Source organism: Chlamydotis macqueenii, chromosome 2 (assembly GCF_036417535.1).
Source record: "Chlamydotis macqueenii isolate bChlMac1 chromosome 2, bChlMac1.mat, whole genome shotgun sequence".
Classification (NCBI taxonomy): domain Eukaryota; kingdom Metazoa; phylum Chordata; class Aves; order Otidiformes; family Otididae; genus Chlamydotis; species Chlamydotis macqueenii.
Genome location: NC_141557.1, coordinates 52,696,116 through 52,722,233, shown reverse-complemented (window position 1 = coordinate 52,722,233; position 26,118 = coordinate 52,696,116). Strand labels below are relative to the sequence as shown.

At 40.8% G+C, this 26,118-nt stretch overlaps 1 protein-coding gene across 6 annotated transcripts in view; it reads right to left on the bottom strand.

Moving 5' to 3' along the window:
• Positions 1 to 26,118, bottom strand: part of PDE1C (phosphodiesterase 1C) — a 215,521-nt gene that overhangs the window by 157,557 nt on the left and 31,846 nt on the right. For 4 of the 6 annotated variants that reach the window (XM_086743003.1, XM_086743002.1, XM_086743006.1 and 1 more), the window contains one exon: positions 19,178 to 19,240. The exons of the other annotated variants lie outside the window; for them this stretch is intronic. In XM_086743003.1, coding sequence (XP_086599129.1) covers positions 19,178 to 19,240 — 63 coding nt within the window. The remainder of the gene's footprint in view (positions 1 to 19,177; positions 19,241 to 26,118) is intronic. 6 annotated transcript variants of the gene reach the window in all.

Genomic DNA, 26,118 nt, shown 5'->3' with positions numbered 1-26,118 from the left:
AGCCCACTGAGTGCTGCATAGACATGGCTAGTCCCAAGACAACAAGAGCATGGTGGTAGTGTTGCTACTGAAAATCATTATCAGTAACTTGGATTATTAGATGTAACACATTATTTCTAACTTCGTGGATGGCATAAAATTTGGGGGAGCAGGAGATACAGCAGGAGCTTGGAATACATGGCTTGCAGATGTCCCTTTCAACCTAAATTTTTCTATTATTCTAGGACACTTAGAGCAACTCAGAGTTAAGGGCTTCCACTTCTGATTGTCGTAGCCACCATCAGCATAGCTGCTTTTTCCCGGCAAACCGAAAGCTGGCTGGACGAGCTAGGTCTACCCTCTGATTCTTCTTTCCTATGTTGCAATCCCATTTCACATAAGTACACTAATTGCATGATCTGGGCATGTGGGAAACACTAGTTCTGTGCCTAATGACACTGCGATAATTGGCTGGCATATGGCACCGTAAAGGCTGATCCTGGCAGCATCAAAGTGCTATTTGTTACCTCCCAGAACTGGGTGTTGGCAAAGAGTAGCAGTGATTGCTTTCAGAATACCATTTGTCTAAATAGGAAGCCTTAGGACTCTTCTGGGCATGAAATGTCCACAGCTGCACAACATTTATTCAGCAGGAACACTTTAATCTTCCACAGCCTCTGTTAGACTGAACTATTTGGTATGGATAGTTAAGAAGAGGTGAGCAACAGGAAAACGGCCTGTAAAGGTGGAGAAACAGATCTATAGTCAAAATACTGTTTTACTGGGAGAAATGAGGGCTCAAGAAATGCAATAAATGTAACTCAGTGAAAGCATTGTTGATCTATTGGAGTTATATGCTGCAGTGAAATCTGCCAGAGCATATTTGTTGATCAGAAAATAATAAGAAATACATTTAAGAGAAGCATTTGCTATAGTGAAATATGCTAAAAGACTAGTGTAAAATCCTCTGGTCTGAATACAGCACAGAAGAATGTGACACACTATTGACAAAGCATTATATAAACAACCCACCCAAAGTAAGCACATGTTAATTTGTGGGATATACTGTACTCTACCATTTACAAACAATTCAGCCAAAAAAAAAAAAAAAAAATCTGTTTCTTTTGCTATATCATGTTCCAGGAGTTAAGAGAAAATAAAGAGAAGGGAGGAAAAAACATGGATTCAATCCTGCTACAATAGAAATATGCCATTTGAATATGTAATGTAAAATATATGCTAAGCATATTCAGAGGCTCTTCAATATCCTGTTTTTTTCCCAAAACAATATAGCCAAGGAAGTTTAGAACAACAGTGTATATTGCTTTGCATGATGATTCAGAATGCAGAAGGACTAAACCCATCTTCAAAACTATTATCTTTTTTTCTCAGGGAGTATTATTTTTACAGCTCCAGAAAGCACTATCTGTTAAGCTCTCCGCTTATCAGTATTGTTAATTCATTGCATGAATAATGAATATGCTTTCTTGTCTGCAAACAAAACTGGGAAAGATGGAGGATTAAATTATGGAAAGAAAATTATGTACCTAATTGATGTGAGCCTGCAACCACACTGATCCTAGGCAGTCTCTTTCCCTCCTCTGCTTAGGTCTCTAGGGCAGGATCTGCATTGGAGAGCCCCTAGTACATTTGCTGTGCTACTGCTCATTATAAGCTGTTACTTCCCCACCTGCAACAACTTCTATTATCCACGGATAAGCCACCTGAACAACAGCCAACCACCTCAAGTGCTCTGTGCAATACCAGAGACCAGAGCATGCAGACGCACAGAGACTACAACCTTTTAGGTAAACTGTAGGCAAAAAGACCCTGACGACAGAGTAACTTTTCACCTCCCTCCCGGTCAGCAGGGCTACTCTTGAATAAACGTGATTGATGCTCACCTAGGTTTCCAAGTTGTATGCATTTACACCCATCTGTCAGAAGGACATGCTGCCGTCAGGCGTGACAGGAGGATTCTGGGCACAAAAGGCCGATCCCAAGGAGGGAATGGTGGGCTGCAGTCCTAACCTTCCCGGTGACATCTGCTCTGCATGATGCTCCTGCTCTGCGCCAGCTCTGCAGTGCCATATGTCTATTTATACTTTATACCATGCACCTATTGGCACTGCACAGCCGATGCATGGGGTGCTGGCATGGAAGTCAGAGAGGCCTGGGGTCTCCTGACCAGCTTTCTAATCTTAGGATATCACTTGATTTCCTCCATGCCACCAGATATCTTCCTAAAGCCCAGGAGAGCGAAAAACAACACACCTGCCTTCCACCAGACCTTTCCCACGCTTGTTTTAAATCTCTCTATATATACTTTCCAGAATTTGCTGAGATATTCTGGAGTTCAGCCTTTATTTATATATAGGCCCTCCCTCATCCACTGGGGGCAGGAGGAGCTCTAGGTCTCTCTGAGGACATCCACCCCTCCCCAGCTAGCTTTCCCTTGCTCTTACCCGATGAAAGGACTCCCTCTATTCAGTACAGGGCATTTTGCAGCTGCATTCAGGAACAGGACTTTGATAACTACAAATTAGAGACGAGTTTTGAGTCATCTCTTTGAAAGAGATAGATTTTATACAAGGAAAAAACTATTCACTCCTACAGTATTTGGAACCAGACAAATGGCATTCCCTGCACGTTGACCATTTTTGGCCAGAGGGATCCTCATCTCCCTCCCAATCACAAGCCGAAAGCTTCATTGCTTCACTGTGACAAAGAATCCCTTGAGAGAGAAAATCATTCTGTCCAGGAACTGCATATCTGCAGACAGCAATGCGCTTCGCCCCCTGACTCAGGTAGATTGAGCCTGCATGAGTTCTGCACATACATATTTATGTTTTGTCAGTGGAAAGACAGAGGGGATAGAAAAAGAACAGTTTCATATGAGAAAGAGTCGCCTGCCTGCTTTGTCTATGACGGTCATTTGTCATTCACTAGATATTACCTGCTGCCCAAGGAAAAATATGTCATGAATATGGGAAATTTTCAGACCAAATGTTTGATGTGCTTGGATAGAAAACGAGGATGAAAATAAACCATATGCATCCATTAAAAATGCACACATCACATTATAAAGGATGGTGAAAAAATAATCATGAATCTGTCATCTCAGTAACATACCATTACTGTGCCTTCAGAGCACACCCAGTAGCACAGGTGCATCTCTATTTTGACATCCATAACTGAAGACATTTCCCATCAGAAGCAGTAGGACAGAAGATGCATAAGAAACTTGATGGTTTTCTGCTGAACATTTTTAAGGAAAAAGGAACTGATTTTTTCTTCTTCTTTATTTGGTAGATACTGTTTGAGGGATCTCATGAGATTTTTCTGTCACCTAATTTTAATGATTTACTTGATTAAAACTAGCAGACATGATTCATTTTGATATTTACTGGGTGAGAAAAAGGCCTGGGCCCTGGCTAGGTTCACAAGTTAGAGACGTAGCCAGGAGGGTCCATCATGCATCTTACCAGAACACACAGTTCAGCCACTAAATGTAAACTCCTCTGGTAGAGATGGCTCCTTCCAATATTTCAAGTCTCTGGGTAGCATGCAGCTATTCCTAACAGCAGCCAATTCCCTTTTCCTAGCAATCAGTGACTGAGTTTAAAGTAGCAGTTTTATCTGCAGTGTTTTGCACTCTCAAAACCAAAACTCTAAAACCTGTTTCCATCAAAAAGCTGGAAGAGCCATAAGGAAGTGCCTAACGCGTAATTAGTACAATGTAAAATGTCTGAGACTAAATTCTCAGCCAATATAAAACAGCTAAACTCCACTGGAGTTTACTGAGGTATTTTGACCATTTATAGAAGCAAAGGATCTGGAACATCACACCAATTTCTTCTTGTTTGACTGAAGCTTCTCACTTTCAGCTCTGTCAAGTACCTTCAAATATTTGATTAAGGTTTTTGTAAGTGCGGAGGAACGGATGGGTGAGGGAGCTGAGTAACTTATGGATTGTCATTTGGCTTCTGCCAACTTAAATCTGGTTCAGTTCACATGAAGGAGGCTGTTTTGATGGTTTCCTAACCATCCTTCATAAGCCTTAGAAAATAACCATTCATTTTTTCACTTCTGATTATTCTTCTTCAAGACAAAGTCTGTGCTGGAGGGTGAGAAGCCATATACTGTATCTCAGGACTAAACACCTAAAAGCAGGACTGCATGGGAATGCCAACTGGCATTCCACTTTTCTCTTGGTTTTGCCCAAGCAAACCACATCAGCCAGATGAACCTAAGAAAAATGATGGCATGTTTAGCTCATAGCCACCCTGCAGTCGAGATGCAGTTGATCTGTCAATGTGCCACGGTTACTGATATTTACATACACAGTTCTGCATACTGTTGTTATGCGAGTGAACTGTGCAGTAAATCTTGAAAGATTCCCTAAAAGAAAGGGAACCCAGGTGTTCCTCCACATTCACCTGCCACAGTCCTGCCAGCGTTTATGTAGGTAACTACTAAACGCAGACTAGTTTCTCTGATTTAAATGACACCACTACCACTAGGCATCATTAACAGTATTAAGCTTCTCTGTATTTAGGATCTGCTGAGTGGTCCTAGCAGGGAAAATCCTCGAGCTTTCTTTTCCTACTAGGGAAGGAACTAAGAAGAGACACATTTCAGAACGCATTATTAAAAAAAGGAAAAGCCCACACACCAGCTTGCAAGCGAGTGCAAATTTCCTCCACTGATTAAAGCAGGTCTACCACGTCAGCAGCCCGCTGAGTCAGAGCCCCAGATTAATTCTAGAAATGCTCTGTGTAACAGCCAGCAGCAACCAGGAAGGTCATAGCCAAGGTTACTATGTCACTCCTTCAGGACAGGGCTCTTAAATAAACCATGAGGATTGTTCGCAGCCGTTCTTAATATCTGTTCTCCTTTCTGTTCACCTCCAAGCATGGTGGCTGGCTGGAGGAGGGGGGCAGGGGGAAGTGGGGGAGGCACTAATTAATAGAGGTGGAAATTTTAATTTGTCAGCCAGCTGTATCAAACCCAAAAATTAGGTGTAGTTTTTACGCCTGGACCCTTTGGCTCCTGTAATCCTGCAGTGAAATAAGCAGCATCCAAGCTCACACTGCATGCTTAAAGGATTGCTCTGCACTCCCTGTCAAAGGTGAGGAAGGGTAGAAACTCGCTCTGTCCTTTTTCCTGAGAGGATATAATTCTCTGCAGAGGTGCAGAGAAGACCAGGAACACCAGCCAGCCAACTGGAGAGACGGAGGAGGAGAGGGGCATGGATGAAGAAAGCTGCCCCTGTAGCACCTTCCCAAGATGAAGCAGCCCCATGGGCTAGCGGCTCAAGGACCAATCCCATGGGAACATGAGACACAAGGAAACAGCCACCCTTCCCCTTGCCCCTCTCTAACACAAAGACTTTTCTAAACCTGCAGCCAGGGACCTCCATGCTAACCATGCCTAAAGCCCTTTCAAAAATCATGAGTGTGCTTTATGGCACCAGCCACTGCTTTTTATCATTGAAATTCTTATTTCTCTTTCAAACCTTCACTTTAGGTTTTAAGCTTTCTGAGACTTGCATTTTGTTGGGGGGTTTTGGTGTTTGTTTTTTGTTTGTTTGTTTGCTTCCCTCCCCACACAAGTAGGTGTTAAAATCTTTGTCTTTCTCAGAGATTTCTCTCATAATCACACCACTGAGGGTGCTGGGGCTTTGGGACAAACCCAATTAGTTTGAAAGTTCCAACAAAACGCGTGAGCTTTATAATCAGTGACGATATCAAATGTATGTATTATACAATCTGTGAACATTAACCTCACTAAGAGTTATTCATAAATACTTCAAGAATGACTTCACATAACCAGTGATTCCAAACAAATCATAAACTGCTCATCAGCAGTTACTAATAAGAAGGTCTCTGAGCTGCAGTAAACAAGCTATTCATCACACATAATCACTACAAATCTTACAGGAGTTACTTCTCTGACATTGGAAAGGAGAAAATTGGCTACGTATACATGTAAGCATACCAAACACTATCCATAAATGGAAGTAAAACTAGATAATTGAAAAGTTACAGAAATTTTCCTAGCTCTGAAGACATGCTTTTCTTGCGGTGCACGTGGCAGCTAATACTTGAAGGGGTGAAATGAATGGTGATGCTACTGCTGACCTGTTTCAGTACCTGTTTGCTGGTCTTGATTTTGCTAATGTGTGAAACAGCCCACACCCCAAAGTCAAGAGCAAGATGTGGAAAAATAACACAGGACACATGGGTCTAATCAGCAGGAGAAACTCAGACTGGAAGAGTCATGAGTTCTTACATACTGCCAGACTAATACACACCATAGCTGCTAGAAAATACCTTCTGGCCTGCACCAGGGTGCCCTTTACATGGAAGCCCAGGAAGGAGGGGAAGGATGGCATGCAAATTTTATCTTTACACGAAACAGGACTTGGTGGCAGTGCACACCCAGAGCTAGGAGACAAAAAGCATTCTCAGGTTCCTGAAGGTCAACATGGCCTCCTTTATATTACATACTATCAAGAATGCGCCTGTCTGAATATAAAAGTATCACGGAAAAAAAAAAAGCCACACGCAAAATTTTACTATTCTAGAATGAAGACAGACGTAAAAAAGTAAATCACCTCCTTTTGTAGGTTTTTGGGATTTTTTTTTTTCCGATAGAAATAAAAAATTCCTAAGTTTAACAAAGACAGGACATTTGGACATGTTACCATTGAGGACCATAAGAAAATCCCAATAGAAGCTGTATCAGGACTTTAGCTAGACTAGCGGTATGTACATTTTTAATAGAAAAAATGGAAATCAGTTTCAGTGAATGAATAAGGCACTTTGGTTTTAAAACACAGTATTACATAACTAACTGAAATTATTAATAATATTACTGATTTTATTTCATCTTGTTACACAACAAGCAATAATGAATATTTTATCAATAAGAATGCAGGTGGATAGGAAAATTGTGAGGTTTTGCTTTGGTTTTAGTAAGGCATTTTCATATTATTGAAGGTAGGAAAAAATATTCCCCAGATTTCTGTGAGTGGAGCCTTTGTTAATTTTACTACTAGCTAGCCCTGATTTTTTGTAGGCAAATTTCAGAAGCAGCAATGTGAATTCACACAGAGTGGGCAGTATGAGCCTGTCAGTTCATAAAAATAAATTCTGCTCCATTTTTATGGTGGTTCCTATAAACTCTGCAAAGTTGGACTGACAGCATGTGCTTAATAGCTAGACTAGTTGACTAGTAAGCAGGGCTTGCACACTCTTGAGTCTCTTACTAACTCATTACATGAATGCGATACAGTCACATGGCTCTCCCATAGAGCAGCCACCCTGCCTTCACAATGACATTCCACCATCAGTGTCCCATAAACAGGATTCTGGGACTTAGTCAGATGGAGTTTATGGTGTTCTTTGAGGCTCCCAGGTGAAAGGTGTTACCATCAATGTTTTTCAACTGTAGGGCCTTAAAACATGGTGCTCAAATCAGCATGTGTTCCATTGCTCAAATCAATTAAAAATAATAATTAAAGGAAGTTAATTTATTATCCAAATATTTAGATTACAAATAGTAGGCTTCTGTTAATACTGATCTTTAGGGTCTTGCCATGAACCAAGAACAGATTTGAGGATAGAGCAGTGAAACCTAGATGCTGCAGCTCTTAGCTCTATGCCTTATTCACTTGACCACCCTGCCTCCCAGAAAATGACAGATTTTATCTGTATGTGAAGAAAAGCGTGAAAATAAATGATATTCATTTTCCAGTACATCTTGCAACTACATCTTCTGTGTGCATGATCCCTAAAGAGAGTGGGTAGAGACAAGAAGGTATGTTGCAATAATATCAAAAATAAAGATGCTTACTTAGCATCTTTTAATGCCAGTCTCATTTCAGAATCTCAAAGCTTGATATTTTCAAAAATGAGCTTTGAGAAGCTTGTGAGCTTTTTGTCTGGCAAATCTGATACTGGCAAATATTTATAGCAAGGATAAGACAATACTGTGCAAAGCAAAGCCAATTGTTATTAGCCTCTCAATCTTTTCTTTTTTTCATGAAACAATTCTGCAGTTAAAGCAAAAAGCAAATGCCAATATACCTTTCCAGAGCAGCCTATTCAATTGTAACTGTAAGTGCCATTCATCACAGAGTTAGGTGCTTCCTTGTTATGCCTGCAGCAAGTTCCAGTTCAAGTACATTAAGCAATTTGCTTTTTGATAATGCAATGAACTCATGGCACCACAACTTTATTATAGCTGGATTGCTTATCAAATAACACTCATGAAAGTCTCTGTCTTCAAACAGGAAGGAACAGTAAGGTAGAAGTAGGACTAAAAGGAATTTACAGAAACTAAGAATTGTATTCTACATAAAACCTGTTAAAGTTTGTTCAGTTGGGTTTTTTTAAGCTCTGCCTAGGACAAGTATGTTTCACATTTATGGCATACAGTCTTTTAAAAATAACTTTTTTTTTCCCATGAAGTATGGAAATGAAAGCTGTAAAATGAGAGAGATGAAAAGCTGGAAAGCTGGTTTTGTAGGATGAGATTGCATTATAAACTCATCAGGAAAGCAACAGTATGCATTAGTACACATTATTGCAGTTCTGGCACTGTGCATCCCTGATTTTAATTGGGACGCCCAGGCACTCCTAAGTTAAAAAAAAACAAACAGCAGCTCTAGTAATATTGAAAAATGATCCAAATCTGGAAATTTCAGTTATCAACTCAAAAGCACATTTTGGCCTAAATTTGGCAGTCATTCTTTTGTTTTGTTGTTTGTTTTTTTTTTTTTAATTTCCACAGCAAATTGACATTTTTGTAAAAATATATTTAACCTCAAATCCAGTTTTCTATTGAAAAACAGATTAAAACACAAAATTCAGTTAGCCTCACCCTTACCTTGGTATTAATAACAAAGGAAGAATATTAAATGTAGAAAACTGAAATTTCAACAGAAGTTGTAGGACTAAAAGACAGGTCTATAAACCACCACTAAAATAAAGGAGGCAGCTTACAAGTACGCTGGTGGCAATTTTCAAAACGTGCAAACTCCGCATGAGATACATAGGACTACGGATATGATGTCATCAGTGGCTTTGATCTGTCCTTATGCTTCTCTATACTGGCCATAAGCAATAGCTTAAACACTTAATGTAGCTAACTGCAAAAGAGAATTGGTACATCCATGGGAAGAGTGGAAATACTACCTTTTTATTACTCTGTTTCAAATCAAAATCTCCATTGAGAGTATTTTTTTTTTTCAAAGATGTTAACCTTTGCAGTTTGGGAGATCTGTTTTCAATGTAAATGGCTGTTTCCAAGTCGAGTGCCTACTTGGCCACCTGACTAGTCAAGCATCTAAAAAGAGGGAAAGTCAAATGAAAGAAAGTAGCACTAAGAGTTTGTCTATAAATATGAAAAAATAATATGCTGTGCACATTTATGTGATATTAATTCACAGGGATTCTAATTACCAAAGTAATGCTGGGCCTTTTGATAAAAATATCTATTCTAAGCATCACCTTTTATCTCCTAATTGATCCTAAGCATATAAGAACTACTTTGTCGCATGAGAATATTTAAACTTTCCCTTTACAACTCATTATAAACTATAACTTCTTGTTCATATAAAATAAGCCCTCACTCACCCAGTTTGCTTTTGTATTGCAGCAGAATTGTCTCTCTCCAGTTGCCACGCAGGAAAATAACAACTGCCATCCTAATACAGGTCAATGTCCAAATGTACCCAAAAATCTCTCTTCAAAGGTAGCCAATAGCAGATACCCACATGTATAAAACTCCCCTAATGGATATTTATGCCATTACACACTGTTCTTAGCCCACATTAATAAATTTATCACCAGTCAAGATGTAAAACTCTGAAGAAGAATGAGTGTCTCCAGATTTCACCTCACTGAGCATTAAGATGAAATGGCAACATCTGTATACGTGGCAGGCTCACTGAGTGGCCTGAAAATGCAGCCATTTCTATTACCCTTTCCGCCCCTCTTTTCCTCTGCCGCTCCCTCATTTGTCTTGTGCAGCCATGGCACTGCTGGACAAGCTGGACAGGCTTTAGAACACCATCTTTAAACAGCCTCTAGCACAACAGAGCACAATCTGGATGCTGAGCACAGAGTCTTCAGTCAACCCTAAAATGAGTAACATGCATGTTTAGTAATAAACTGATTTAAGAGAGGAAAACTTGCTTATTTCCATTCCCTTTCTCTCCCCAACGTGCCCTTATTTTCTCCCCACAAAGTGTTTGTGAGTTAAAAAAAAAAAAATCATCTTGCCTAGTACACACATGAAGACTGACATTTAAAACTTTGTTTTCTTTTGAAACATCTAAAAGTTAACTTATTTTAAAAAATTTAGCATTTGAGAAAAACAGAATAAAAGTCAGACTTAGCCTGACAAGTTCTCAAGAGTGGAAGAGTGAAAGTTGCACACAAAGGTCTGTGCCCCACGTGGCTCTCACTAGGTCATTCCCAACAAGCAAACATTGAGTTTAATTAGCAACATCCCATCTCCAATTTTCAGAAGGAGCCGAGCACAGCAGGAGTTCAGTTCATAGGTGACAGATGAGCTTTTCATAGAGTTACGAGCTGAAAATCCCAGTCCTGTACCCAGTCCTCTCAAATGTGCATAGCCTTTCCCTAGACAGCTTAATTTAGACAGATTCCCTGCAATGTGTGGGCAATCATGGAAAAAACAAACAATGTTTGGAGATAAAGAATCTGTGTCCCTCAAAGAAGGCTGAAATGTTTTCCCAGCCCGCTCCTTCAGCTGCCCATCTGTTATCGCATGTTGTACGTCAAACTCGATCTCAGAACCATCGGCACAAAAGGATGTGACAGACTCAAGTGGGTGACACGAATAAGGAGTGACATTTGCAACGTTAATAACGCGAGCTGGAGAGATTAATCAGCGGCTCTGACCCCTGCTGCTTTACCCAGTAACAACTTCCATGCCAAAAAGAAGTGGTCTACCCCTCTAGTCCCTTGTTACTCCAGATTGTGGAAGTAACGTTTTTGCAGCTGTGATAGATGGAAGGGGTAGAGCAGTATAGTAGAGACACGTACCTGAAGGCAGGCTTGTTTGTCTAAAGCCTTCTTAATTTTCTGTCACATTTTAGTCCAATAAAATATACTACCCCTCCCTCCAGGCTCTGTCTGTTACTGCACGGGCCATTAATATTGCAGTTATACATGGTATTCTGTCTAAATTAGTACAATAAAGCATCACTTAAAGACCTGACTTCTAGTTTAGCAGTCACATCTCTCAATACATTGGGACTATTTGTCAGGTAAATACTTCATTAGGTACATCCCAAAGCAAGCAATTAATAGACCATCTGCAAACCCATCATCCATTGACTGTGCAAAATTCCCCTTCATAAGCCTACTTTCAAAGCCAATGCAATCTGACTACATGCATCTAATGACAGCTTATCCCAAAAGCAGGTTGAACAACACCCCTTCTCTGCCCTGAGTCTGTGCCATGATACAATTTGGATTGGAGGCAGTGAGCCCATTACGAGATTACACATCAAGAAGGCAAGGGCCAGGTTCTGCCATTCTGCTGCGGATGTACAATGCCCCACTCTGCATTAAGTGCTCTTTATAGTGGTAGGACTACACAAGTATTAAGCTGCCAGGCAGCCTGAATGTGAGGAACTGAGTCTGACTCAAAGCCAAAGCATATTAGAAGCATAACAAGTCATTTCTGTGGTCATTTTCTAGAAAGAGTGACTAGCTTTGAAATTTCAGGGCACTTTGCAATACAATCCAATCAACTCCAAATTAAGTAATTAATCTGAAATGTCCAGAAATCTACTGCCTATCAGAAAAATGACTTAAAAAAAATCAGACACATGTACTTTTCCTTTCTTCTTGCCTAAAACCTCTTCTTCCCTTGGTCTCGGTTTGCTCTCTTTTCATGTCATCCTAATGAGATACAGAAGGCACTCAGCTCTTTGAGACTGCTACTTTCTTTCTAAAAAGTTTTAATGAAAAAAAGTTTGCAGGAACTACAATTAAATCAAAATAGCATAGGATCACTTGTGATTTTCAACAAGCTGCCAGCCTTTTTTCTCATAAATTTTTCTCCCTTTCTCCAATTAAAAAAAAAAAGTGTATTTTTTACATCAGTCTGCAGAAATATATTTAACTTTGGAATTCACGCTCATGTTCTTTAAAAATCACTCAGGTGAATCAAATTCATATCTGAATGACAATGAATGATTACACAGTTATTGAAGAGGAGTTCATTTTCTCTAATCATCCTGCATATTGAAAAGGGAAAAAAAAAAACCTGCCCAAAAATTACTTTTACTCTAACAGAGAGATTTTTAAAAAGAAAAGAAATACACTCTGAAAAAAATTGTGCAGAATATTAATGGAGTCTACATCATCGTCTTAAAAGGTTTTAACAATCCCTAGGGTTGAATTCTCACACTGCAGTTCTGGATACCTTAGTGTAAAATTAACATTGGTACAATATAATCTTGCTGTTTCTCATTCACTTCTCTACTAACTCGGCTTTCTTATAGCACTTTCAGACACAGATTTAAGAAGAACATTTGACTGCTGAACTACTTAGCTGTCTCTCTCACTTGGCACATCTTGCCCTTCAGATAGGAGCATATCTACAAACTGTGGCAAAAACTGCTCATAAAGCAAAGTGTAGAGCTCGTCAGTATGGACAGACTTTATGGCCTTCTGAAAAGAGTTCTGACATATAAATTAGCTGCAAATATTCTCATTATTTGTAGAAGCAGCAAGCACCATTGTGAATCCTAATGAACTTTTTGCCTTAAAAATACACAGCTTGATAGAATACAGTTATATTTATCAAATTGAAAGAATTGCCTCTCAATTACTTTCCCCTCTTCTGGTTGTTATACTATAGAACAGAGCTAATGCCTGCTCTATCTCAGTAGCTATTCCTAGGACACCAGAATAGCCACTCTGATTTATCTAATCTTTAAATAAAATTGTCTCCATCTTTCTAATCTTTCCTCACACAGAAATCTCATCATTTTTTTTCCACCATGCTGTGGAATCCCCTTCTGTTTGCTCTACTGTTACCACAAAGAGTTACCACAAAATGCAATATGCAGAGGGCAGGAGCCCTATCATTTCCCAGAAGTGCTCCTCAGTCTTTTGAATATCATGTCCCATCATCCATTTGTTTTCCGACTGCTGTTGCACACTAAGCAGAGCTTGTCCTTCCAGGAATTCTGTCCAGAGTCAGCATCCCCATGCAAAAGGGAACAAAAGCCAAGGCACCAATTAAGAGGCCTTTAACCTATCAACTACTTACAAGATATATATATATACAGCTCTAGCGCTAATCCAAAAACACTATTTCACCTCATTTATTGGTATCAGTATGTGGCAAAAAGCCTGGCCAGGCACTGCCCCAATGTATCTTTGATACTAGGTGTCTGGGAAAGCCTAGAGTCACCATTGAAAAGAATTTGCTGGCTAGTAAGTTGAAAAAGTCCTTGCAAAAGTGACTCCATTGTTTCTGCCAGTGTAAGTGGATATCCAAAGTGGTTTTGATACTTACTGCCTCTGTTTTATTCCAGTTCTTGCCACTACAGCCTAGAAGAAATTACACCGTACACATCTGAAGAATATTCATAGTCCATTTCTCAGACTGATGCACACATAATGCAACCATTTTGTACCAGAACTAGAAAAGTTCAGCAGCTTCTTATGGACAGAGCTGTTTGGAAAACAAGAATACTGACTCATGAAAGAGAAATAAAAAAAAAGAAAATTGAGGCTTCAGAAGTTTACTTCTAATGCCAACAAGGAAAGAAGTCAAGCTCTCTTCAAAGTGTTGTGAAAGCAAAATGGCAACCTAGTGCAGATGCTTGAACTTGAGTTTCTTGTATGTCAGCTGAGTAACTTAACTACCCAGTCAGTATCCTCCAACTTACCTTTCCTCTGTCCCCTTCACAGAGCTGTCCCAGACGAGACAGAAGTTCCATTTTAACCAATATGTTTCTGGAAAACAGTTCTGTATCATTTAAGAGAAATTTTCAAGTACTCAATCAGTCTAGTCAGAGGCGACACACTAGAAACAGGCTGTAAACGAAGTGGGAGGAAAATTTTGAAAACAACACTGTGCATTGTTTCTGCTGCTGCGAGGTTGTTCTGAAGGGTGGTGGAGTACTGCAAAATGATAAACATGCACTCATACATTCCACAAACTTACTGCAAAGGTATTAATAATGACATTTGCAAGAATTCAGAAGTAGGGAAGAGTCTATGCTATCCTAGAATTGGGTGGACTTGAAACTCAAACAATTCTATAAATCTTGTACAGTATGAAGGTCTAGAAGTAATATAGGAATGTTAATTCTAAAGAGCATGCTCAGTCTGCCTCTCCTAGACTTGCTAACTTTTGGAGGAAGATCTATTAACACACAATACATCAGACCCACTCCTTCCTGCCAAACGCAGACACCGAGAAGTGTTGCACACTTCAATATCTGTTCACTTTTGTAACGGCACAGAAGCAATCACAGTTAAATAACATTAAAGCAGATTAACTGCAGCAAAAATTATAATGGACCAAAGCTGAAAGTCCCAATTGGTCAAGGCAAAGGCAGTAAAAGACTTCATTGCTCAATGCAAAGAGAGAATCAAGGTCTCGGATACAGAATATGGAATTACCCCGCCACGAACACTATAAACACACTTCCTGTTTGTATCCATAATCTTGAAACACAGTAAACACAAAACTGTATCATCTCTTCACTACTTGCCAGTGATAATGCAGCAGGGCTTGTTATAAATAGCTTTTGATATCAGCCTCAAGAATAGGGTGGGGTTTTTAGGAGATTCTACTCTTTGCACCTATTTAGCTACTTATTTTTGCATTTAAGAGAGTTTCCAGGATAGAAGAGAACAGAATATTTGCAAACGTGCAGAGAGGCAGCTAACAGATCTGTAGCAATTTCCAAAGTACTTCTTCAGCAAAACTTACCAGCAAACATCTGGTGACCTGTTGCTGTAGTTGAGGGTTAACTTCTTCAGTCTGCTATATGCTTTTTGCCTTTAACATCTCCAAGAGTTAGCCTTTGTTGGCTGCTTTCTGACTTGGGAGTACCCATAGCTTCTGCCTACAACAGAATGCTGATCAAGGACTGCCAAGCACCTATTGCAAGCGGTGCTTGGCAGGAGCTATATGACCAACAGGCAAAGCACTGGTAACGCTGTCCCAGGCAGCAGGACTGCAAAGGAGCCCAGAATCTCTGCTGAGGACTGGGCACCAACAGTGGTAATGTGCCATGTGGCCTCCAAAACCAGCTGAAGCAAGTGGTTTTGGCACATCAAGGGCCTTGACCCAAAAAGCACTACTGAGGAAAGATGCCACTGTTCAGGTCTGAGGCTGCAAGAAGTCCCTGAGGTTGGGAACAGTGGTTTCCTCCCCTGTGAGAAGTATGCTGTGGTCGTGGCACTCGATCGCCAGGGAAAGGAGAAAAAGTGAGAATGCACACCGACAGGGAAGATGAACAGGAAATCAATATGGTCCTTGCAGAGAACCTGCACAGCTAAGAAACCAAAACCTGCATTGCAAGGTGGGAGGGGAAGATAGAGACTACCCTCAAGGGATCAAAACTCCTAAGATGGAGGAAGACTGAATCTTGTCATTTCTAGCGAGACAACTGGGGCTTCTTCTCCTCTTCGAGTTCTGGAAACAGGGGAGAAAGGTCACCTTGCATCAGGGGAGGCATCAAAGCCAGCTAAGCTGCAACCAAGTGTTTGCATAAAGATGAAAATGGGAGCGATAGCCGCCGGAGACTCCTTCCTGCAAGGGAGAGGGGAATCCTTCTGTTGGTTTGACCTGTTGTCTCAGGTTTGCTGCTTATCTGGGATGTGGTAAAGAAATTGTTGAGTCTTTTCCAGCACTTAGACTATTACGCCCCACTGCTCATCCATGCGAGCATCATAAACGAACAAGAGGAACTACAGCTCTATGTGCAGTCACAAAACTGCAGCATGGTTGGAATAACAGACATGGTGGGATAACTTGCACAACTGGCATGCTGTGATGGACAGGTATATGCACTCTCTGAGAAAGGTAGGTAGGGAAAACAAAGAGCAGAGTTGGCCCTTTATCTGAAGGAACAGCTCAAATGGCAACATGGCCAGACTCAGGCCATCCAGGATATTTCTGGGTGATGTCAAGGATAACTTTTGGTTTGAGCACTAGAGGGCCAAGCAGGGGTGAAGAACTTTTTCTCCCTGAGGATAGTCAGGCGGCAGAACAGAGGGTTTGTGCAGGATCCATCCTTGGAGATTTTCCAGACCTATCTGGGTACATCCCCAAGTAACCTGATCTGAGCTCATTGCTGAGCCCGTCTTGAGCAGGACATTGGAGTAAGGACCTCTTCAGGTCCCTTCCAACCTGAGGGACGCTGAGACTCTGGGAAAAAAAAATCTGTCTGCAAAGAAAAGGTGGCAGTCAGAGGTAGATAAATTTATCCATGTGCATGCAATTATGTACATTTTTCCTTTTTAGTAAAAATTACATGCATTTACATGAGACAGAGGTGTTAAAGAGGCTTATGTTTAAGACAAATAGGCACAAAAATAAACTCCAGATAATCTACCATTAACCAAACTAAACTAACACTCCTACACTTAAGTTATTGCACAAAAATAGTTCCCTAATAAATGTACAACATGTCTTACGAGATGTAAGGCTCAGGTTCATAGTCCTGACCCCACAGCCTGTGGGGTTTTTTTAATATATATATATATATATATGACTAGAACTCAGTAGAGCAAAGCAGGGCTGGAGTCACATCACCTACCACTAGTCACCTAAACAGCTGTTTACTCTTTTCTCCAAGGTTTTCTCCTTAAGCTTCCTCTACAGTCGCTCGCAGAACAGTGACCTTCCACTAAATCTCCTCTTGGCGGACAAATACAATCAGGCAGGATGGACTCCAATCCTTGACAAGAGCTGTTAACAAAATCAACTAAGCACTTAAAGCCAAACACTACAGTGAAAACAACAACCCCTAATAATATTACACAGTCTGTAACTGAACTCATAGTAACTACATGGCAAGCAATAATTCTTCCAATTTCTCGCATTTATTCCTTCGGGTTTCCCAGTATGACTTGCTGGTTTAGACCTGTCTTCCTTAGACTGTTAATTTTCTTCAGGGCTGGGGACTGTTCATATTACTTACCTAACCTGGCACCTGTGCCACAGTTTAATTTCAAACACTTGTATTAGTAGCATATAGCTCCACTTTGAAAGCCACTCTACCTTTCAGCAATTATCTCTGTGAGATAATTAACTCAGTGCATATATGGAGTTAACTGAAAACAGAGAGAGAAGACGACATCTGAAGTGTGAGACAGGCTGTGCACAGAAACGTTGAGACTGTGATAATAACTGTCGTAGTTCAGCCCCTATCGGGACCAGACTACGCAGTCTCTCTCTCGCTTCCCCCACCCTCCGAGAGAATAGGGGGAGATGATATAAGGAAAAACGTCTTGAGGTTTGAGATAAGGACGGGGAGAAATCCTCAAAGTTACCATCACAGGCAAAACAGACTCGACTTGGGGAAAACCATTTATTTATAAAATTAGCAGGAGAATGAGACAGGAAACAAGATAACCTCCCTCCACCCCTCCCTCTTCCCAAGCTTAACATTATCTCTACCACGTTCCCCCCCAAGCAGCATGGGGGGAAGAAGGAACGGGGGTCGCAGTCAGTTCATCACGCGTTGTTTCACGCCACTACTTCATCATCGGGGGAACAACTCCTCACATTCCTCCCCTGCTCCAGTGTGGGGTCCCTCCCACGGGCCACAGTCCTTCGTGAAACTGCTCCAGCGTGGGTCATCTCTTCCACGAGGTGCAGTCCCTCCAGAACAGCTGCCCCAGCAGGCCCTCCACGGGCCACAGCCTCCTTCAGGCCTCCACCTGCTCCGGTGTGGGGTCCTCTACGGGCTGCAGGTGAATCTCTGCCCCTCCATGGATCTCCGTGGGCTGCAAGGGGACAACCTGCTCCACCATGGTCTTCACCACAGGCTGCAGGGGAATCTTGGCCAGGAGCCGCACTACTCCTCCCCCTCCTTCTTCACTGACCTTGGCGTCTGCAGCCGTTCCTCACAACAGGCTGGCAGACGCCTCTCTGGATCCTTTTTACATCTCATTCACTTCTCATCTCTCCACTTCTTGCAGCCAGGCCAGGCCAAGTTGGGCCCGGTCAGCTGCCCGGTGGGAGGCCAGAGGGTGAGGCCTGCAAGGCCCACAAGGCTCGCGCCTCCCCCTCTCTGCCCCTGCTCAGCTGCTTCACATCTTCTCCTTTTTTTTTTTTTTTCCTGTTTTCCCCTACTTAAATATGTTATTGCAGAGGCGTTATCATGGGACATTCTGCTATCAACTGGCTCGGCCTTGGCCAGCAGCAGGTCCGCCCTAGGCCCGGCCGAGTCCACTAAATAAAGGGGAGCAACTTCTAGCAGTTTCCTACAGAAGCTACCACCTTAGGCCCCCCCTCACTAACAAAACCAGAACAATAACCAAAGGCAGTATTTTTAAGACAGGCAGGCTTTGATGGCAGTCTCCCAGCTCGACCCCAACTCCAGCTTTAGCTCCATCCACACACCTCAGCACCCCAGCCTGCATTTGCACCTCTCTTTTGTGATTCCTATGTAAAATATCCTTTTATCTGGAGGTTTATTTTGCAACCAGGATCCAGCATGAGGCCAGAATGAGGACCTAAGATACAATTTTTCTGATTGAGCATCTTGGCATTTGACTTGTCATGAACGTGGTATGGGAGGTCACATCACTACAGTTGTCGTGTCCAGTCTGAATTATAGCCTATGGGAGCTGGGGCCAGGGGGAGGACAGAAAGAAAGGGATGAGAAGAGACCTCCAGTCCCCAAAAGCCTAGCCTAAGAGAGCTGGCTGCACACTTTTAACATGAATTAGGCATTTAGCAATCAGCTCAAAAGACTAACGCAAAATGTTGCTTAAACTGAAGCAAGTCAATTTTTTTTTTTTTAAATCTAGAGTTTTCACCCTACTTATTTCCTTCTCTGTAAAGGCACATAAACAGGCTCTTGTGAAAAACCTAAGCAAAAATTTTGCTCTCCTGCCTTCGCCTGCCCCACTACATTTCACACCCACACACACACACACACACAGTGACTGACCGTATGTGAATTATCAGACTGTGCAGTCGCTCAAATGTGACAACTGTTTCCCATAACAAGCTCCTGAAACAAAGAAAGTCCATCAGCTCTCCAGCATTTATCACTGTGCCTTTCTGTAGAGTAAGAAAAGAGTCTGAACTCTGAATGCTTTTATAAGGCCTAGGACAGCATACATTGTACTCCTCAAGATACAAGATGTAACTCTTAACAAGTTGAATGCTGATTGTTAGATGTCCTTGTGCATCTGTACTGGGAGAAAAAATGAACACACAAAGTCTTTCAAGCCCCTTGTGAAGTTTCAGTGAAGGTTTGACTGATGACCCTTAAAATTGTAAAAATCCTGCTTTAAAATATGAAGGAAGTCTACTATTTTTTCCATAAATAATATCCTTCAAAGTTTTATTCATGCCTGGAATGGATTCAGTATTTTAAATGAAGTAAACATTGTTTCATAATCTGAGGAGTGCCAAACAACAAAATATTTCCCCTCTTAATTTATTTCTGTTACATAACATTAGTTTATAACTCAACAGGCAAGTAAGTGGAAAACATCCGGCAGACCGATTTTTATGACATCTTATTAGATTAGCAGTAGATACAGGGGATTTTTTTTTTAGAGATGATGAAAGATTAATTAAATAATTGTAATGATTAAAAATAAATAAAAACTAGTGCCAAAAACTGACCTATCAAATTTAATAAATCATTTAGCTAAGGTTTAGAGAACTGTGAACTAACATTAAAAGTGAACCTCAGGTCATTTGAAAAAGCTCCCACAGATCTGCAAACTTGCTGCTGATTATCCCCAAACTAACAAATAGGAGGACTGGAATGTCAAACATATCACAAAAGCCAAGGGGAAATACGACTTTTAGGCAAGGTCATGCTACCTAAACTGCAATACTTCCTTGCAAACGTATTTTTCCAGAAAGGGTAAACATAACTTCCCTTCTGCAAGGTCTGTAGCTTATTATTCTCTGTGATGATTCACACTCTATGATAACATTCCTACTTGAAAAACAGAAGCAGTGCAACTTTAAAACAAGTACATATTTCCATTCAGGACACTGTACGTTTAAGTTGATGAGCTGTTTGATCTTTTGAAGACCTATATAGTTGCTCTATTTGATAATCTACCCAGCTGCCTGCATTGTTTTTCCCCTTTTAGTACAGCTATATCCTTTGGATAGGATACTGGCATCATACCACTGAATCCTTATAAGACTCTCCATGTGGCCTGTGGCGCATGTTAAGTCAAAAAGCAGGTAATAAAAAAATATTACTGGAACTATTCAGCAATATTGGCAAAGTTTCAAGCCTAAAGTTTCCAAACAGTACAGCTTGGGAAGTGTTGATAAGACCCAGGCAGTAAAGAGACGCTGAACAAATGTCTCAGGAATGGCAATGTGAAGTGACAACTCAAGCTAACTTAGCGCAACGAGATTATTTTATCTCTCCGTACTGTGAAAAATAATACGTCACCACTGTTCTTAGTAAGTGACAGAATGAGGTGCTGCAGTCCCATGCAAGAGTAAGTACTTCACAGGGAGGGGGAAAATGCTGCATAGGACACAGTCATCGCATGGGTTTCTTCCATTTTGCACCAAGGATAATTTTAATCAGTTAGAGGTTTTGACTAGTCACCAAGCCATATCCACACACTGCAAAACAGGCTGTGCGCTGTCTACAAGGCATGCTTTAGTGTGGCTTAGCAACAATCAGTATGAAGGAAGACAGTTAACTTATTCAAAGGGCAGGAGGCAAAACAGCTTTGTGGTATCTTCAGTCACAAGCATTAGTTTCACTGATGACCGTAAATGTGTAAAGAGAATGTTCCTAAGAAGATAATCTCCCAGAACCTTTCTCACTGTGCACATGCTTGGTGTGTGAGGAAATCGCCACATGATCTCTGTGTATTGATACAGTCACAAAGCTGCATTTAGACCTGAGCAATTATCTACTGTACAGCTCTCCTCCTAAAAGCTCTGCTTCAAAAACATCAGCTTTTAAAAATTAATCACTCCTAGCCAGAATAGTGTTTAATCAACATCCACTTATTCGCTTCGTCATTCTTTCACTTTCTGAGAAGGTGGTGGTTGTTATAATTGCCTAAGAGGTATTCTTGGAGATAAAAGTTTCTTGCCTTTCCCAGAAAATTTTTGCCAATGTCTCCTCAAACTAGCTTGGAAGAGCCCTGAAAAAAGACAGTAATTCCATATATAAGTTGGGATAAAATGGTTTTCAAATAACAGAATGAAAATATATATATATATTAGCTAACAAGTTTTAAACCATTGGAGCAAATAGAGCACATTGAATCTCCACGTGTTAGCCAGCCAAGAGTATTCTGTGTTTCTCCTTGCATTAGAGAGTCCTCTCAAAGACTTTTAAACATACCCAATAAGAAAAGATATATGATGCATTAAACCCATCTTTTTCTCATCTAGACTAGGCATCATAGCTTGGTACTGCTTGTGGGTTATGGATATGTTTGGGAAAACCACTTAGGTCATCAAACTGATTTCCTATAAACCACTTAGCAGACTGGACTGCAACCTGGTCTGGTTTTTGCATCATGAAACAAAGCTGAACAGCCCTGTAATCCATCCTTGCCTTCCCAGTACTGCCGACTCATTTCCTCCTTCCCTTCTTTGCCTACAAATACATATTCACATATAGATCACATTCCCTATTACTGTAGTATCAAAACCATACAGAATATTGGAAAAGTAACAGTAACAGGAAAACATTTAAACAATACCTTTGTCCTGATACTGACCTAAGATGTCTTTTCTTCTAGAAGAAGCTTGATTGTTCAGCAAAACCCAGTTTGCAACTGTATTTCTGCCTGAGATTATACAGTGACGACGGTGATGATCAGTTACCTAAGCAAATCTATGTCAGGACATTTGACATGCCCTCAGCATCCAAAGCATCTGCAGTGGCCTGGCACAGACGACATATGGAAGACCCATGCCCTTTTAAAGCCAGAGGCCATGTGGTTTTGTGAAACAACATAGGATGTCTATGTGTCAAGAATGGAGTCCTCTGTTTGAGATTAAATCTGTGGGAGTTTAACTGACAGAGCCAGAAGATATGCTTCCAGACTTACAAATCCTTCTTCAGATCGGCGAGATAGCTAACGCCTAATAACTGTGATACCTATTTTTCTGATCAAATAACAAGCTTTCTACTTCTCAGTGAGCTGAGCTCCAACTCATCTTCAGAAGAACACTAACAACCTATATTCCTTCATGAGAAATACTCCTTGGATGGGGAAACTATGCTGAACTGAAACAATGAGTTATTAAAAGGTGTATAACATAGTTATGGTTGTTCAAGAGCCTTATTCAAAATGGTTGTTAGACATCTTTCTTATGGAAGAGTAATGCCTACCAGTACAGTTAAACTAACTTCATTTGGTGTCTTTGTTTTCCCTTGATACAAATCTAGCAGCAACTGAAAGACTCCTCTGTGTATTCCTGATCAAAATATGGATGTCATTTATTAATCCACTGAAAATGCATGTCACTTCTAAACATTAATAATTTTAGTTCAAAGCAAAAATATTAGATTTTTGTGTATCCTCTTGAGTTCATGCTTTCCTTAATGTTCTATGTCTGTTCCTCAAGCTGACATCCTTCCACTGAGATGAACCCATCATATGCTCATAAAACCTGAAGCCCGGGTAGCACAATCCTAATTCAGATTGAAAGCTTTTGGTGAATCTGTGTGTGTATGACGCTTTGAAGAAACATGCTCTCCTAATTACAGCCTTTCAGCAAACAGCTGGAAAAATAAGCAGATAAATGCCAAAAGTCTGCTCCTATTATAACAAAACAGTTTTCCAAATTAAGAATAGGCAGTTACATATATGCAGACATCACAGCCTACATCCGAAAAAGCCAGTCATGTCTCTGTTTACCCTGTTTTCCCCATTTTCTTCAGCACATAGAATCTCCTGATTCACCAAGCAAGTCCCTCATCCACTCTCAGTATATGGCGATTCAGATGTTCATCACAGCCCTACTGAAGTGTTATGCTAGAGGACAAGACAGTTTCATACGGTTCAGCTTGCGTTATTCCTGCTTCTTCTTCTCTCTCAACTTCTAACACCTCATTTCAAATGAAGGGACTGCAGAAATTTGTCATCTTTTCTTCCACCTACATCTTTTGCAGCCACAACTGCTCTGTGTGCAGGTCTGTGGACAGTGTGCAAGGTTTCTCAGATCCATCCATGTTTACACCACTGGATTAACAAGAGAAACTCACAGCTTTCCAGTTGCACATGGCAGAGGGAAGTGCTTTTGCTAGTGATGTGACAAACTCCCTGCAGGTTTCAAACATCTGCGAGATTCTGTACCACCTTCTGTCATTTATTTTAACTGTCCTGAATTGGCCCCAAACCTCCTGAGACAGGAGCCCTGTCTCTAAGCCTAACCACTGTGCCACTCTTATTAATGTGTTTGTACTAATTGAAGCATTAAAGGATAATAAAGCTGCAATTCAGAAATACCTTTACATCTATTCTTTAAATTCCTCCCAAGTGAAAGGTTACTGCACAAATGATGATGAGGCAAATCCAGCTTTAATGATATTTGCCTTCCAAGACGTTTCAGTTCTGAATTCAGATGAGAGCACAGCATCAAAGCTATGCTCATAAATAAAGGCTGAACATTGCTTTCTAGAGATAAAAAAAAAGGTGAGAGTTGATGTTGGTTGCCACTACTGTCTCACTGTTTCTCAAGGATACTGACAAAAAGCATAGCATTGGCCTCCCCATAGGGTCCTACAGACAGAATAACTGGGACGCTGCACTCCCAGTGTTCAGACCATCCAGCTGATAACTGAGGTGAAATGAAAACAAACCAAATCACATGCATTGGGAATGGTCATTCCAAAGTCCCAAAAGATTTGGGAGTAGCTGTTTCTGCCACCACCAAACTTCTTCAAGTTTTGTCCCAAAAAGAGTAAAATCCAAGTGTTTAGGATTTTCCTCACACAAACCCTCTGCTAAACTGTTGGGGCCTCCAGCTAATACACATCTCACTCTAAAAACAGAACAGATGCATCTATTCCATAAATCCTTGTAACTCCACAATGATATTCACTGCTTTCAGGTGTGAGGCAGTTGTGACAATCCTTCTGGATGGACCCTGACACTGAGTTAGCGCTGCCCCCCTCTAGGCAACTGCTGTGTGTGCTGAGGGCAAGGTCCTCCAGGCTCTGAGGGTAAAGCCCTCACCCTCTGGAAGCTGCGGTACTTGTCAGCCTTCCAGCCCTTCACCTTGGCAAGCTTTAGGACAGGACTGGAGATTAATTCACCTGGTCCAGCTTTTACAGTTTTCTTTAAAATGGTCATCAAAATGCAACATTGCTTGAGAGCAACAAGATTGCTGATTAATGATACCTCCTGTCACTTTAGTCCTTGGTGTCTTTAAGCTCTGTCAATAAACAGATTGGTGCTCAAGCTCTTCATGCCTCATGAGTAATTAAAATGGAAGCTATAACATGAAATAGAGCAAGTTGTTGTTGCCATTGTTTATCAGTGCAGAAACTCCCAGAAGGAGTGTTTGTCATCACAATCTGAAAATATTCACAGTATTTCCAAGGGAACAAAAGAAATATTTTTTAAAATCACAACTGCAATCTCTAAGAAAGCTGAACGACAACCACTCCTATGACTTAGCCAGTCTGAAGAAAAAGCAGCAACAAGCTGATTGCTTTTCAGAGCGAGAACAACATATTTTTACAATAGTCTAGGTTTTCTCTTCTAAGTAAATCTACTGCTGGCAAAAAGGTGCTGGACTGGCTGCCTAGGAGATCAAACTCATTTATCTATATGCCACACAGTTAGCCCAGACTTTAATTTCACTGCTGTTCTGGGGCGTGGATCCTACCAGCTCCTGCAGTGGGTAGTGGATAAGTATTTCTGTCTTGACTGTGAGACAAAACTGCAGAAGTCCTTAGTTAGTCATCACTAAGTACCACTGGAATTTGTAGAAGTGTTATCAGGTAGCTCAAAAAAACCTCCAATAGGGAAATTACTGGCTCATGTGGAACTCAGTTATAGTAGTACCTGTTTTGATAGGAACAGGAGAAAAAACTCCTAGAATTTAAAACCATCTTTTATCAGACAAAGAAATCAGCATAAATGGATTCCATGTACAGAACTGTTCACTTGACATGTTGTCAGCATCTTTCACTTCTTTTAATTTTTGTTGTTGTTGTTGCTGGTTTTTTGGGTTGTTTTGGTTTTTTTTGTTGTTGTTTTTGTTTTTGTTTTTAAAGTGCAATCTGCTCTGAATATTCCCAGGAAGAACAAGAAAGAACATAAGAAAGAACCACGTCCATCCTATCCACTCATTATTACTAATTACTCTGAAAAGCAACCCAGAGACAATGGTCTACAAGCCTAGGATAACTATATCTCTGATCAGCAAGTCCAGAGAGCAGTTTCTGCACTGCATGAAGCATTGTTTCTGACAACAAACTTAAGAGAACAGAAATTTCCCCCCCCAATTTTAGAAATAGCTGGTCCTAATCAAGACAATAATTAAACATAATCTGAAAACATGTTTTATGTAAATATTAGTCAAGAAAGGTTCCAAAGCTATGAACATTAACTACATGCACCACTAAATCTGAATGTGTTGCACAGGAGTGCAGAAATAAGATACTTGTACATGTTAAGAGTAATAACCTCAGAAAGAAACAATGATTTAACTATATCACTTCTATTATGTTCAGACAATTGTTATTTCTTCTCTCTGAAGGTATGGTTGTAGCCAGGTGAGGGGGAACGTGGGTTTAAGTACTCTATGAATTAGAATGAAGATTAGGAATACGTGGAAACGTTCAAGGCCAGGCTGGATGAGGCTCTGAGCAACCTGATGTAGTTGGGGATGTCCCTGCTCCTTGCAGGGGGGTTGGACTAGATG